This window comes from Panthera leo, chromosome E2, assembly GCF_018350215.1.
Source record: "Panthera leo isolate Ple1 chromosome E2, P.leo_Ple1_pat1.1, whole genome shotgun sequence".
In the NCBI taxonomy this organism is placed as follows: Eukaryota; Metazoa; Chordata; class Mammalia; order Carnivora; family Felidae; genus Panthera; species Panthera leo.
In genome coordinates this window covers 4,647,196-4,661,917 of record NC_056693.1, presented here as the reverse complement: position 1 = coordinate 4,661,917, position 14,722 = coordinate 4,647,196, and the positions used below count along the sequence as shown (strand labels likewise).

Sequence of the window (14,722 nt, the reverse complement as noted above, 5' to 3'; positions counted from 1 at the left end):
TTATATTTAAAATAATCTCTGTCTAAACAGATGCACACTGTTTAGACCCATGTTCTTGAATGTTCAGCTATATTTTGAAGATGCCTGAAAGGATCAAGGGGTAATGGATATCTGGAGAAGGATAATTATTCTCTTTTTTTCTATTGACCATATCTGAGGTGTTTTTTTTTTTTTTTGCATGTCATATTTTATTAATTTTTTAAAAAAATTTTTTAATGTTTATTTACTTTTGAGACAGAGAGAAACAGAGCGTGAGCAGGGGAGGGGCAGAGAGAGAAAGGGAGGCACAGAATCTGAAGCAGGCTCCAGGCTCGGAGCTGTCAGCACAGAGCCAGATGCAGGGCTTGAACTCACAAATGGCAAGATCATGACCGAGGCCGAAGTCGGAGGCTCAACTGACTGAGCCACCCAGGCGCCCCTGCATGGCATATTTTATTAGTTTTACTCATAGATCATCTCATGCTATTGCTTTATTGTTTATGTCATGCAAACTGATTTGACTGTTGTCTCACAGACACGAGGGGCTCTTTTATGATGGGAAATTCATGCTGACCTATACTTACTTGGAAGATTAAGAACACTGTTAGGGACCCGAGAAGATGGCAGCGTAGGAGGATGCTGGGCTCACCGCGCGTCCTGCTGATCACTTAGATTCCACCTACACCTGCCTAAATAACCCAGAAAACTGCCAGAAAACTAGCAGAATGGAGTCTCCGGAGCCAAGCGCAGACAAGAGGCCGAGGGAAGAGGGTAGGAAGGGCGGAAAGGCAGTGCGCGCTCCACAGACTATCAGAACGGAGCCGGGGCAGAGGGGCGGCCCACCGGCCAAGCAGAGCCCCCAAGTCTGTCTTGCAAAAGTGGAGGGGCCGGACGGAGTGTGTTCTGACAGCAAGCGGGACTTGACATCTGGAAGGTTATAAGCTAACAGCTCTGCTGAGAGAACGGGAGGGCTGGAGGACAACGGGAGGGAGAGTTGTTGAGCCCCAGATGACAGAGCTCAGCTTGGTGGGGAACAAAGGCGCTCGCCAGCACCATCTCCCTCGCCCATCCCCCAGCCAAAATCCCCAAGGGAACCAGTTCCTGCCAGGGAACTTGCTTGCACCTCGCAAACACCCAATGCTGTGCTTCTGCAGATCCATCCCTCCAGCGGGTCTGACTCCCTCCCGGTGCCACAGGACCCCTCCCGAAGCAGAACTCCGAAGGAAAAGCGAGCTGAGCCTGCCCCTCCCGCCCCTGTGCACCTTGCCGATCCACCCCAGCTAATACGCCAGATCCCCAGCACCACAAGCCTGGCAATGTGCGTACAAGTAGCCCAGACGGGCCATGCCACCCCACAGTGAATCCCACCCCTAGGAGAGGGGAAGAGAAGGCACACACCAGTCTGACTGTGGCCCCAGTGGTGGGCTGGGGGCAGACATCAGGTATGACTGCGGCCCCGCCCACCAACGCAAGTTATTCAAGACAGCACAGGGGAAGTGCCCTGCAGTCCTGCACCACTCCAGGGACTATCCAAAATGACGAAATGGAAGAATTCCCCTCAGAAAAACGTCCAGGAAATAACAACAGCTAACGAACTGATCAAAAATGATTTAAACAATATAACAAAGTGAATTTAGAATAATAGTCATAAAATTAATCACTGGGCTTGAAAACAGTATAAAGGACAGCAGAGAATCTATTGCTACAGAGATCTAGGTACTAAGGAACAGCCAGGAGGAGCTAAAAAATGCTATCAATGAGCTGCAAAATAAAACGGAGACAACTACGGCTCAGATTGAAGAGGCAGAGGAGAGAACAGGTGAACTAGAAGATAAAATTATGGAAAAAGAAGAAGCTGAGAAAAAGAGAGATAAAAAAATCCAGGAGTATGAGGGGAAAATCAGAGAACTAAGTGATGCACTAAAGAGAAATAATATACGCATAATTGGTATTCCAGAGGAGGAAGAGAGAGGGAAAGGTGCTGAAGGTGTACTTGAAGAAATAATAGCTGAGAACTTCCCTGATCTTGGGAAGGAAAAAGGCATTGAAATCCAAGAGGAACAGAGAACTCCCTTTAGACGTAACTTGAATCGATCTTCTGCACTACATATCATAGTGAAACTGGCAAAATACAAGGTTAAAGAGAAAATTATGAAAGCAGCTAGGGATAAACGTGCTCTAACATATAAAGGGAGACCTATAAGACTCGTGACTGATCTCTCTACTGAAACTTGGCAGGCCAGAAAGGAATGGCAGGAAATCTTCAATGTGATGAACAGAAAAAAATATGCAGCCGAGAATCCTTTATCCGGCAAGTGTGTCATTGAGAATAGGAGAGATAAAGGTCTTACCAAACAAACAAAAACTGAAGGAATTCGTCACCACTAAACCAGCCCTACAAGAGATCCTAAGGGGGATCCTGTAAGACAAAGTACCAGAGACATTGCTACAAACATGAAACCTATGGACATCACAATGACTCTAAACCCATATCTTTCTATAATAACACTGAATGTAAATGGACTAAATGTGCCAACCAAAAGACATAGGATATCAGAATGGATAAAAAAACAAGACCCATCTATTTGCTGTCTACAAGAGACTCATTTTAGACCTGAGGACACCTTTAGATTGAGAGTGAGGGGATGGAGAACTATTTATCATGCCACTAGCCATACTTATATCAGACAAACTAGACATTAAGTTAAAGGCTGTAACAAGAGATGAAGAAGGGCATTATATAATAATCACAGGGTCTACCCATCAGGAAGAGCTAACAATTATAAATGTCTAAGCGCCGAATACAGGAGCCCCCGTATATATAAAACAATTACAAACATAAGCAACCTTATTGATAAGAATGTGGTAATTGTAGGGGACTTTAACACTCCACTTACAGAAATGAATAGATCATCTAGACACATAGTCAATAAAGAAACAAGGGCCCTGAATGATACATAGGATCAGAGGGACTTGACAGATATATTTAGAACTCTGCATCCCAAAGCAACAGAATATACTTTTTTCTCGAGTGCACATGGAACATTCTCCAAGATAGATCACATACTGGGTCACAAAACAGCCCTTCATAAGTATACAAGAATTGAAATCATACCATGCATACTCTCAGACCCCAATGCTATGAAGCTTGAAATCAACCACAGGAAAAAGTCTGGAAAACCTCCAAAAGCATGGAGGTTAAAGAACACCCTACTAAAGAATGAATGGGTCAACCAGGCAATTAGAGAAGAAATTTAAAAATATATGGAAACATATATGAACATGAAACAAATACATGAGAATGAAACTACAACAATCCAAATGCTTTGGGATGCAGCGAAGGCAGTCCTGAGAGGAAAATACATTGCAATCCAGGCCTATCTCAAGAAACAAGAAAAATCCCAAATACAAAATCTAACAGCACACCTAAAGGAAATAGAAGCAGAACAGCAAAGACAGCCTAAATCCAGCAGAAGAAGAGAAATATTCAAGATCAGAGCAGAAATAAACAATATAGAATCTAAAAAAACAGTAGAGCAGATCAATGAATCCAAGAATTGGTTTTTTGAAAAAATAAACAAAATTGATAAACCTCTAGCCAGGCTTCTCAAAAAGAAAAGGGAGATGACCCAAATAGATAAAATCATGAATGAAAATGGAATTATTACAACCAACCCCTCAGAGATACAAACAATTATCAGGGAATACTATGAAAAATTATATGCCAACAAACTGGACAACCTGGAAGAAATGGACAAATTCCTAAGCACCCACACACTTCCAAAACTCAAACAGGAAGAAATAGAAAGCTTGAACAGACCCATAACCAGCAAAGAAATTGAATCAGTCATCAAAAATCTCCCAACAAGTAAGAGTCCAGGACCAGATGGCTTCCAAGGGGAGTTCTACCAGACGTTTAAAGCAGAGATAATACCTATCCTTCTCAGCTATTCCAAAAAATAGAAAGGGAAGGAAAACTTCCAGACTCATTCTATGAAGCCAGTGTTACTTTGATTCCTAAACCAGACAGAGACCCAGTAAAAAAAGAGAACTACAAACCAATATCCCTGATGAATATGGATGCAAAAATTCTCAATAAGATACTAGCAAATCTAATTCAACAGCATATAAAAAGAATTATTCACCATGGTCAAGCCGAATTCATTCCTGGGCTGCAGGGCTGGTTCAACATTCACAAATCAATAAACATGATACATCACATTAATAAAAGAAAAGAACCATATGTTCCTGTCAATAGATGAAGAAAAGGCCTTTGACAAAATTTAGCACCCTTTCTTAATAAAAACCCTCAAGAAAGTCGGGATAGAAGGAACATACTTAAACATCATAAAAGCCATTTATGAAAAGCCCACAGCTAACATCATCCTCAATGGGGAAAAACTGAGAGCTTTCCCCCTGAGATCAGGAACACGACAGGGATGTCCACTCTCACCGCTGTTGTTTAACATAGTGTTGGAAGTTCTAGCATCAGCAATCAGACAACAAAAGGAAATCAAAGGCATCAAAATTGGCAAAGATGAAGTTAACCTTTCACTTTTTGCAGATGACATGATATTATACATGGAAAATCCGATAGACTCCATGAATTTAGCAAAGTTGCAGGATACAAAATCAATGTACAGAAATCAGTTGCATTCTTATACACTAACAATGAAGCAACAGAAAGACAAATAAAGAAACTGATCCCATTCACAATTGCACCAAGAAGCATAAAATACCTAGGAATAAATCTAACCAAAGATGTAAAAGATCTGTATGCTGAAAACTATAGAAAGCTTATGAAGGTAATTGAAGAAGATTTAAAGAAATGGAAAGACATTCCCTGCTCATGGATTGGAAGAATAAATATTGTCAAAATGTCAATACTACCCAAAGCTATCTACACATTCAATGCACTCCCAATCAAAATTGCACCAGCATTCTTCTCGAAGCTAGAACAAGCAATCCTAAAATTCATATGGAACCACAAAAGGCCCCAAATAGCCAAAGTAATTTTGAAGAAGAAGACCAAAGCAGGAGGCATCACAATCCCAGACTTTAGCTTCTACTACAAAGCTGTCATCATCAAGACAGCATGGTATTGGCACAAAAACAGACACATAGACCAATGGAATAGAATAGAAACCCCAGAACTAGACCCACAAACGTATGGCCAACTCATCTTTGACAAAGCAGGAAAGAACATCCAATGGAAAAAAGACAGTCTCTTTAACAAATGGTGCTGGGAGAACTGGACAGCAACATGCAGAAGATTGAAACTAGACCACTTTCTCACACCATTCACAAAAATAAACTCAAAATGGATAAAGGACCTGAATGTGAGACAGGCAACCATCAAAACCCTACAGGAGAAAGCAGGAAAAGACCTCTCTGACCTCAGCTGTAGCAATTACTTACTGGACACATCCCCAAAGGCAAGGGAATTAAAAGCTAAAATGAACTACTGGGACCTTATGAAGATAAGAAGCTTCTGCATAGCAAAGGAAACAACCAACAAAACTAAAAGGCAACCAACAGAATGGGAAAAGATATTTACAAATGACATATCGGACAAAGGGCTAGTATCCAAAATCTATAAAGTGCTCACCAAACTCCACACCCAAAAAACAAATAATCCAGTGAGTAAATGGGCAGAAAACTTGAATAGACACTTCTCTAAAGAAGACATCCGGATGGCCAACAGGCACATGAAAAGATGCTCAACGTCGCTCCTCATCAGGGAAACACAAATCAAAACCACACAGAGATATCACCTCACACCAGTCAGAGTGGCCAAAATGAACAAATCAGGAGACTATAGATGCTGGAGAGGATGTGGAGAAATGGAAACCCTCTTGCACTGTTGGTGGGAATGCAAATTGGTGCAGCCACACTGGAATACAGTGTGGAGTTTCCTAAAAAAATTATAAATAGACCTACCCTATATCCCAGCAATAGCACTGCCCGGAATTTACCCAAGGGATACGGGAGTACTGATGCATAGGGGCACTTGTACCCCAATGTTTATAGCAGCACTCTCAACAATAGCCAAATTATGGAAAGAGCCTAAATGTCCATCAACTGATGAATGGATAAAGAAATTATGGCTTATATACACAATGGAGTACTACGTGGCAGTGAGAAAGAATGAAATATGGCCTTTTGTTGCAACGTGGATGGAACTGGAGAGGGTGATGCTAAGTGAAATAAGCCATACAGAGAAAGACAGATATCATATGGTTTCACTCTTATGTGGATCCTGAGAAACTTAACAGAAGTCCATGGGGGATGGGAAGGAAAAAAAGAAAGAGATTAGATTGGGAGAGAGCCAAAGCATAAGAGACTCTTAAAAACTGAGAACAAACTGAGGGTTGATGGGGAGTGGTAGGGTGGGTGATGGGTATTGAGGAAGGCATCTTTTGGAATGAGCACTGGGTGTTGTATGGAAACCAATTTGACAATAAACTTTATTTAAAAAAAAAGGTACCTGAAGCAAATGGTAACAAAAGAAAAAAAATAAAAGAAAAAGAACACTGTTAGGTACTACATGTGAAGGAAGTCTACATGGGGATGCTTTTTGGGATTGATATATAACAATGATATCAGTCACCAAGAAGTGTTCAGGGCATTGTTCTTTACATTCAAGTGAGACAGAAACATTCTGAATTTAAATGTTTTGCCAGTCAGTGTATAGAAAAAATACAGTAGCAGCTCATAAATATCTGAGTGTATCTTCATAATAGCGTTTATTATAAATGAAGAATATTAGTTATGTAGTTCAAATAAAGAGATTTTCAGATATCTGAGGAAAGTATAGCTAAGTCTTCTGTAAAGGGATGAAAGATGATTATCAATCTACTTTTACTCAATAATTAGCTTTAATTCAAACATCATGGAAAGTACAACTCACAAATCAATACATATGGGGAAAAAGAATGGTTCTTGAAAGACTTTAATGTGCATTTTGACCAAGGATCATACAGTGATTTTGCAGTGGTTTCTTAAGAGTACATTTGAAATTAATATCTGTTCATTAATAAGCCAGAATGGATTTTAATATGTTAACTCTGATTTATAATGAAAGAAGTGGTGTCCTGCTGCAACCTTAGCCTGCCCCATCTTCATCAAGGTTGCAGGTAAACAGGAACACAAAGTACACTTGACCCTTGTACAACATGGGTCTGAACTGTGTGAGTCCAACTTACAGGAAGATTTATTTATAGTACAGTAGTGTAAATGTATGTACTCTTCCTTTTGATTTCCTTAATATTTTCTTTTGATGAGTTTCCTTGATGGTAGGAATACCATAATGAACACCTATAAAATGTGAAGTATATTTTAATTGACTACTTTTCTTCTCAGTAGTAAGCTATTAAAATTGATGTGTTGGGGAGTCAAACTTGTACACGGATTTTCAACTGCATGGGTGGTGGGTACACTGAACCCCTGCATTATTCAAGAGTCACTGGTACTTGTTTAAGCAGTGGGATGTTATCACTAATGATCTCTTTGCCCAGTGGCCTTAAACCTCAAGTTATTTGAACTTAATTTTCCCAAAGTTTACATATTCTACCTTCCTTTTGGTAAGTGATGGGGCATTAGGAGCTTTTAATAACGATCATATAAGAGTATTATTGAGAATGTAGCTGAACAATTTCCTGATACTTCTGCCTTGCAATCCATTTTGTATAAACAGGCTGGCTGCAGGAGGTGGGTTTGAACTGACTCTAGCTCCACCCAGTAGCAAACTCACTAGATAAGAGCCCCACAGTCACAAGCAAACAGAAGCTCCTGATAGGAATTCTCTAATCATTTGTATGAGTGTCCACTCTGAGTATATTCATTCACCTTGCACATCCTTTGGAGAGGACCCCTGCAGAAAGCATCTGCCATTCTCCACTGATTTTGAGGTTAACTGTACATTCTAGACTTAGCTCAGGAGCTCCACTGTCCTCCAACCATGCACCCCCAAAAAGGCATCTGCCCAGTTCCTGACATTCTCTCTGCCTGCACTCAACCTTAACCTCTACATCTTGCCCCTCATGACATTGTACACATTCACCATGGCCTATGAGTAGTAAATTGTTTCTTTTTTGTTTATTGATCCTTGGCTCACAAAATAATGCTCAGCGGTTCTACTTAACAACTGCTAATTAAACAAATTCACTACAAATCTAAGACCTCTCTACAGATTCTTAGTCACTATTTGAAGTCTTAACCTATGTGTTTTGTTCTGTTTTGTTTTGTTTTTTTTCAGTGTGGTTTTTGTGAGCATATTGAACCCAGATTTTCACAGTTTTGAAATGCACAGAATGCAATATATTATGTTAAGCTAAAGATGGATTTTGGAATAACAGTACTGATAAGGAAGAAGAATGCGTATGTATGCAAACCAAGATCTTCAGAAGGAATGGGAATATTTGTTGAAATGAGGATTATTTAAATCTCAAAACTGATAATTTCCTGACAACCAAAAATGTTATGGATTTATAAAAACAGGAATACTTCTCTACATTTTTGGTGATGAATTTATGTCTCCTAAATCTCTGCATATCTTGGTTTGAGAATCTTCCCATGCAAATCCTCTCTTGTCTACCTGGTTAATATTCTTGTAGAATGTATTCTATTTCCACGTTCCAATGTTCATGAACTTTTGCTTCTATGAGTGGCTCAGGGATTTTAAGATTCTCTTGCATGAAATGACGTGGTGTTCAAATGTTAATTTGAATATGGAGTAATTCTATAGGGAGTATATTAAATTCCATGTAATTTATTTGATACATTTCCTTCCTACTCAATGGGAGAGGAACACTGAATAAGATTTCTTTAGTTACTATTCCTTTCCCTTCTTGGGAGTGACCTCATCCAAGATATTCACTTGTGTGAAAAAATTTGATGAGGTGAAAACTTGGAGATTCATGAGTCATGGGTTGTGTTCACCTTTATTTGAAGGAAACAAATATGCACAGTGCTGAGGGCTTAGTAGATGTTCTAAATATAGGAAGAAAACAGTATTCTGTTAAGAGTGATGATGCAGCCCAAGATAAGAGGTTAAAAAAAACATCTAGGCTGAAGCATTGGCATAAATTCTTCTTATGGGGAAGGACATCTGACGTAGGCTGCACAAGTGACTCTGAATTATAGAAGGATAAATTTTACTCCTTTTCTTTCCAAATCTGCTCTGGTTTGTCTGTCTCCTCATCTCCATTCCAATGATGTAGCCATCACAACTTTTCTTTCCTGTGTTAGATAGATTCTCTCCCTGACATGAAATCCATGCAGGCTCTTCTTGTTTCTTAGTAGCTTATAGTTTTCAAAAAATTTTAAGTTTATTTCGTCATCTTAGGGAGACAAAAAGAGAGAATGGAGAAGGGACAGAGTAGGGAAAGAGAGAGAACCCTAAGCAGGATTTTCACTGTCAGCACGGAACCTGATGCAGGGCTCAAACTCACAAACCATGAGATCATGACCTGAGCTGAAGTCAGGTGCTAAACTGACTGAACCACCCAGGCACCTCTAGAATTTTTTAATATAATGGGAAATGGTTGCTAATTGGATCAATTGACCCATCTCTAATATTTCAGTACAATCTTATCACCACTTAAATGGAAGGAACAGGAAAACAATCAATTGTCTACAGGATTACTTCAGGCAATTGGTATGGAGAGAGTTATGAGGACAGATAAAACATGAGGATAGTATGCTTTGAGAGGAAGATAGATCCTACAAAAACAAATATGTAAAACCCCTGAAATGTGATGAAAGCTCTGACAAGAAGCTCCCTTTGATCACTGCAAGATCATAGGACAATTCTTGTGATGAACAAATGTGACCCAGAAGGGAACTTGGGAACCAGCCTGGTGGTTTTCTGGGATTGAGGGATGTCAGATTCTTTACTCATGATTAAACAATTTTCTAGTGGTACTGTGGAGCAGATGCTGTTGGATGCCATAGATAACTGCACTTTCCCAGGCCCAGTTTTGTGGAGGTTGATGGAGAGGGGAACATTGTGGGCATTGCTTGAAGATGTCACATGACAGAGTTGGTGTTAAAGATGCAAAGGCTACTGGACACTAATAGTCAGAACCAGCAAGTCATGTAGGTAGTTCCTCAAAGCACTGGCATCCCAGGTATATAAGTCCAACATAGGTCTCATCCATTGTTGATGGGTGACCTTCCAAGGATCCTGACCCACAGCTGGCAGAGACCTCCCTCATATCCACTCAGCCCTGTGTTGAGTCTAGTCTATGCTCCGAACCATGTTCAGAGCACTGATTCCTTGGGAAGCTGGTCACCAGTCCCTGGCACTGAGCATATTTCTGCTCTAAACAGCCTACCCAGTTTTTAGGCTAGATGTCCCTATGATGTTTCACAGCCTGGGCTGTCCTTACACCCATTCGGACCTGAGTGGGAAGAGGATATCTATCAGTTGCAGAAACCAATAAAATAAAGTAGGGTAGCATGTTCTACTCACATTTCGCATTGGTTCAATGGAAGGACAAGAATTTCTTTTCAATACCTGTTATTTTGGGGTATTGAGATTTCCCCAGTGATGTCTAATGTGAATAGTTGGCAGCTGAGCTTACTCTGAAAAGTACTGAGTGGGAACTAGCTCTGTCACCGTTTTTGTGATGTCACTCCTTTGTGACGAATGTTTTTATGTCTTATGAGCTAAGAAAAGAAAGGTTTCCCTATATTCATGTATTTATATTTGTATGCTTAATACAAATGTATGTGTGTGTATAAATATGCACACATACACGAAGATTGTTATCCATGGAGTAGAATAATGAAAGAGTGTAACTTGATATTGAAAAATAACAGTAATAACACAGGGACAAACTCCTTCCTTTTAAAGATTATTCTATATGATATATTGCTTTGCTGCTTGTTTGATTGGTTATGACTACATGGTTTGTTTTGTTTTTTGTTTATTTTTCCAATTTTATCATTCTCTTTTAGGTATAGTTCTAGGAAATTTTCAATGTAGTATCTTCAAGCAAAGTTTTGTGTTACCAGGAACATATTGTTTATTTATGTTTCATATTCTACTGAAGATATTGGGGTTTGGATTTACCATGTTTGTTTTTTCCTTACACCTTATCTACTTATTATTTTTTTTGTTGTGTTTTCCTGTATTCACATTCAGAAAATAGATCTACGTATCATTCTATTTCTGTGGGCATTGTATACTCAGCAACATATTGCTTTAGGTAGAAATAAAAACATCCCTTTTTTGAAGCAAGCCTTTAAAATCTAGTCACGGTGTGACATTACTTTCTACATTTAATTTCAATGTGTCATTGTGTGTACATTGATACTTATCTATTGACTTCTATTTTTTGATGAGGAGTTTGTTCTTTTCAATGAAGTCACATGTGCAGATCATAAAGAAACATCTCAATGGAATTTCACAAACTGATCACATATCTGTAAGCCACTGAGATCAAGAAACATAAATGTTGGTCCTCTATAATTCCTTTTGATGGCTAGTGGGGTTTTTTTTAATCTTTTTTAGAAATCCTCTCTTATGTAGAGACCACAGGCACAAATATTTTTCTTTTTCAAAGCATATCATTATCTTTCCAATTTCAATCAGAAATGTATTCAAAATAACCGTGTTATGTGGTTTGTGTACGGACAGAGAGTTTCTATCTTTATTTTTTTTTCCTCCAACGTGGCTAACAAATTGCAGTGTATTCTGAAAATGTTCTAGCGTGCTCTCTTCATTTGCTTGAACAAGTCATTTCTTCACATGGATTAACATCAGTGTCGTCTTGGAAGAGACTTCTGTTAGTTCTCTTTTTCTGCCTCTAGTAGTGATTACAAATCTCATGAGACTACATTCTCAATATCAGTTTTGAACTCAAAAACGTACAAGGTGCCTCCTTGCTGCCATGAATGCTTATTCCTCTATTTCCATAGCAGAATGGTTAAGTTCTACAGACTTTAGTGCCAAACACGAGTATAGCCAAATCATTCATCACTGTCTCTAAAGGAATCTAAACCACAGTGATAGCTTTTGGATAAAAAGATGTCTGCCATGATTTTGGGTGCACAAATTTTGGTATGTTTATAGAGTGGTTAGGGGTGTATCCCTTGTGCTACAATGTGCATTTTGGGTGATTTCCAGAGCATTCAGATTAGCTCTATGGTACCTGGTTGGAAGGAGCTAGATATTCCTTGAAGATACCGGGTTTTCCTATGCCCAGGGTCTCACAAACCCATGGTATGTGCATCATCTACCTGTAGGAGTTGGGGGTGGGGGGCTGACAGGTGATATTAGAGTGATCAAGATGTTTATGGTGTTTGCTGTCATGAGCCATACAATTCTTAGATCTTGATCTAGGAGTCTCCTATCTTCAGCCAGGATTGGAAAATAGTTACAGACCAGCTTGTTACCTTATGGAATGTGTGGAATCATGCAATTTTTATAGGTCTTGAGAGTATCCATGGTCTTTATCAAACAAAGTAGGTATTCATGTGTTGGCTTCTCCTCTTGTTTGTGCATTTGTTTTGTTATTTATTAGTACATTTATGTGATATCACATACTATTCATTCTTTGACTTATGTTTCATAGCAGAATACATTCTAGGTCTATGTACATTGTTACAAATGGCAAGAAAGGACAACAAAAGCAGAAACATCTGGTTACCATGGTGGAACAGGGAGAGAGAATGGGCAAAATGGGTAAATGGGATAGCGAAGGATAGGCTTCCAGTTAGGGAATCAATAAGTCATGGTGATAAGAGATACAACACAGGGGATACATTCAGTGGTATTATAACGGCAGTGTATGGTGACAGATGGTAGCTCGCTTGTGGTGAGCATAATTAACCCTGTAGAGTTGTCAAATGACACAGTTGTACATCGAACTGATGTAACATTGTGCGTCAAGTATACTTGAAGAGAAAAAGAGAGAAAAAGTAGATACCAATCCACATGTACATGTATAGGTTAAACCATTTTGTTAAGAAGTTGTCTATAATGAAAGCTAACTTACTCTCCAAATCATGCTCCTCCTAGGTGTTCATGCAGACTTAGGAAGACTAATTTCTCTTTATCAAAATGGAGATAAAGGTAAATTGCTGGAGGACAGGTAGGACATGGGAGAAAGGAGAGTGTGCGTAGCCGAGTGGAAAAGTGAATATGAGCATCTAGAGGAGTCTGGAGTCCTCACTGGCTGAGCATCCCAGGAGATAAATGAAGAACAGTAATTTCTGTGAGAGCTTCTCAAACTGCTTGCCCTGCCGGGTGCTCTGTCTCATCTCTCCTCTCCTAAAGTGCCTGTAATAATGGGCACATGTCTTCTGAAGGCTGTTCTGTATAAGTGAATTCTTTTGGGAAAATACCAAAGTGCAACTAAACTTTATGTCCATGCTCGTTTTAGTCAGATTTTGGGAAGAAACCTGAGTTGAAAACACAAGACATCCTGTAGCATGAAGCTGTGGGAATTATTAAAAGGACAGGGAAAACTTGATATTTTTAAAAGTTATGGAATCGATGGGCTCCAAGCTAAGAAATGCAACACTGCAATCAGAAGCTGTTGTACCTGCACTGCTAGGTAAAAGAGGCAACTATTTCCAAGAATATGTTTGGCATGGTGACTAGAAGGAGGAGAAATAAAAGTGGATGACCAAATTCTCCATGCAAGGGTGGAGGCAGCTTGAATGAAAAGAGGAAAGAGAAGGGCCTTAGGCTCACCTATTTTGTCCTCTTCCCCGTGTTTTTTTTTTTTATTTTTTTAACATTTTTATTTATTTTTGAGACAGGGAGAGACAGAGCATGAACAGGGGAGGGTCAGAGAGAGGGAGACACAGAATCCGAAACAGGCTCCAGGCTCTGAGCCGTCAGCACAGAGCCCGACGCGGGGCTCGACCTCACAGACCGTGAGATCATGACCTGAGCCGAAGTCGGCCGCTTAACCGACTGAGCCACCCAGGCGCCCCCTCTTCCCCATGTTTAAGCATCCTTTGAAACTGTTCATTTCCTGTGATGCAGGCCTGGAATTTTATCTGGGGCTTACGTTCTACAGCCTAGAAGGGGCAGTGTGCTTCTGATTATAGAAGTATTGTGTGGTTTTGTTTCATTTTGTAAACACACTTAGTGCCCATGAATGAACTCAAGCTGGATTTCGTGGACACTTGATTCAACCTGTTGGTTCCCACTTGAGGTGTGCCTCTTCCCTCTCTTTTTCTACCACCTCGAAAGGATTCACGTTTTTATTGTTCTTTCCTAGAGATAAATGAGGTAGGGGACTCTGCCTGTTCCTCTTCTACCTTACTGGATGAATAACGTTTGTATGGAGAGGTACCTTGCTCTGGGTACTCTCGGGAAGGAATACAAGAACATCATCCTTGAAAGAAAAAAAGTTAGGACGTCAGTCAGCAGGAGGACTGGGGTTCCTGTCAACATGTTTTCATGTTTCCTTTTAGATTGTGATTTACTTACTTGCTGCTCTGGACATGTGTTTTCCAGCAGTTATTATATGTCCTTTCAAGAATGCTAGGTACCTGACACAACTGTGAATCATTATGGGTCTCTGTATTTCATTTTCTCTGTGCTCTCTGCAAGATCCCTCCATGATAGGTTAATATTTTTTTCCCATGTAATGTTAAATTCCTTGGGAGGATTTACTGAAAGATGTGCATAAATTACCTCATTGAAGCTGGAAATTCGCTTCTGTGAGTCATGTTGTTTTTAGTCTCTTTAGAAAATTAAAGCTCTCCTGTGTGCTGGAGA

General features: G+C 39.7%; 1 protein-coding gene across 5 annotated transcripts in view; it reads right to left on the bottom strand.

Annotated features, from left to right (window-relative positions):
• LOC122207960 (zinc finger protein 345-like) overlaps positions 1-10,556 on the bottom strand; it is a 52,543-nt gene extending 41,987 nt beyond the window's left edge. For all 5 annotated transcript variants that reach the window (XR_006197072.1, XM_042918403.1, XM_042918401.1 and 2 more), the window contains exon 1: positions 10,454-10,556. Coding sequence is in view for 4 of the 5 variants with exons in the window: in XM_042918403.1 (XP_042774337.1) it covers positions 10,454-10,462 (9 nt within the window). In the remaining variant the exon portion in view is untranslated. The remainder of the gene's footprint in view (positions 1-10,453) is intronic.
• Positions 10,557-14,722: the final 4,166 nt, after the last annotated feature.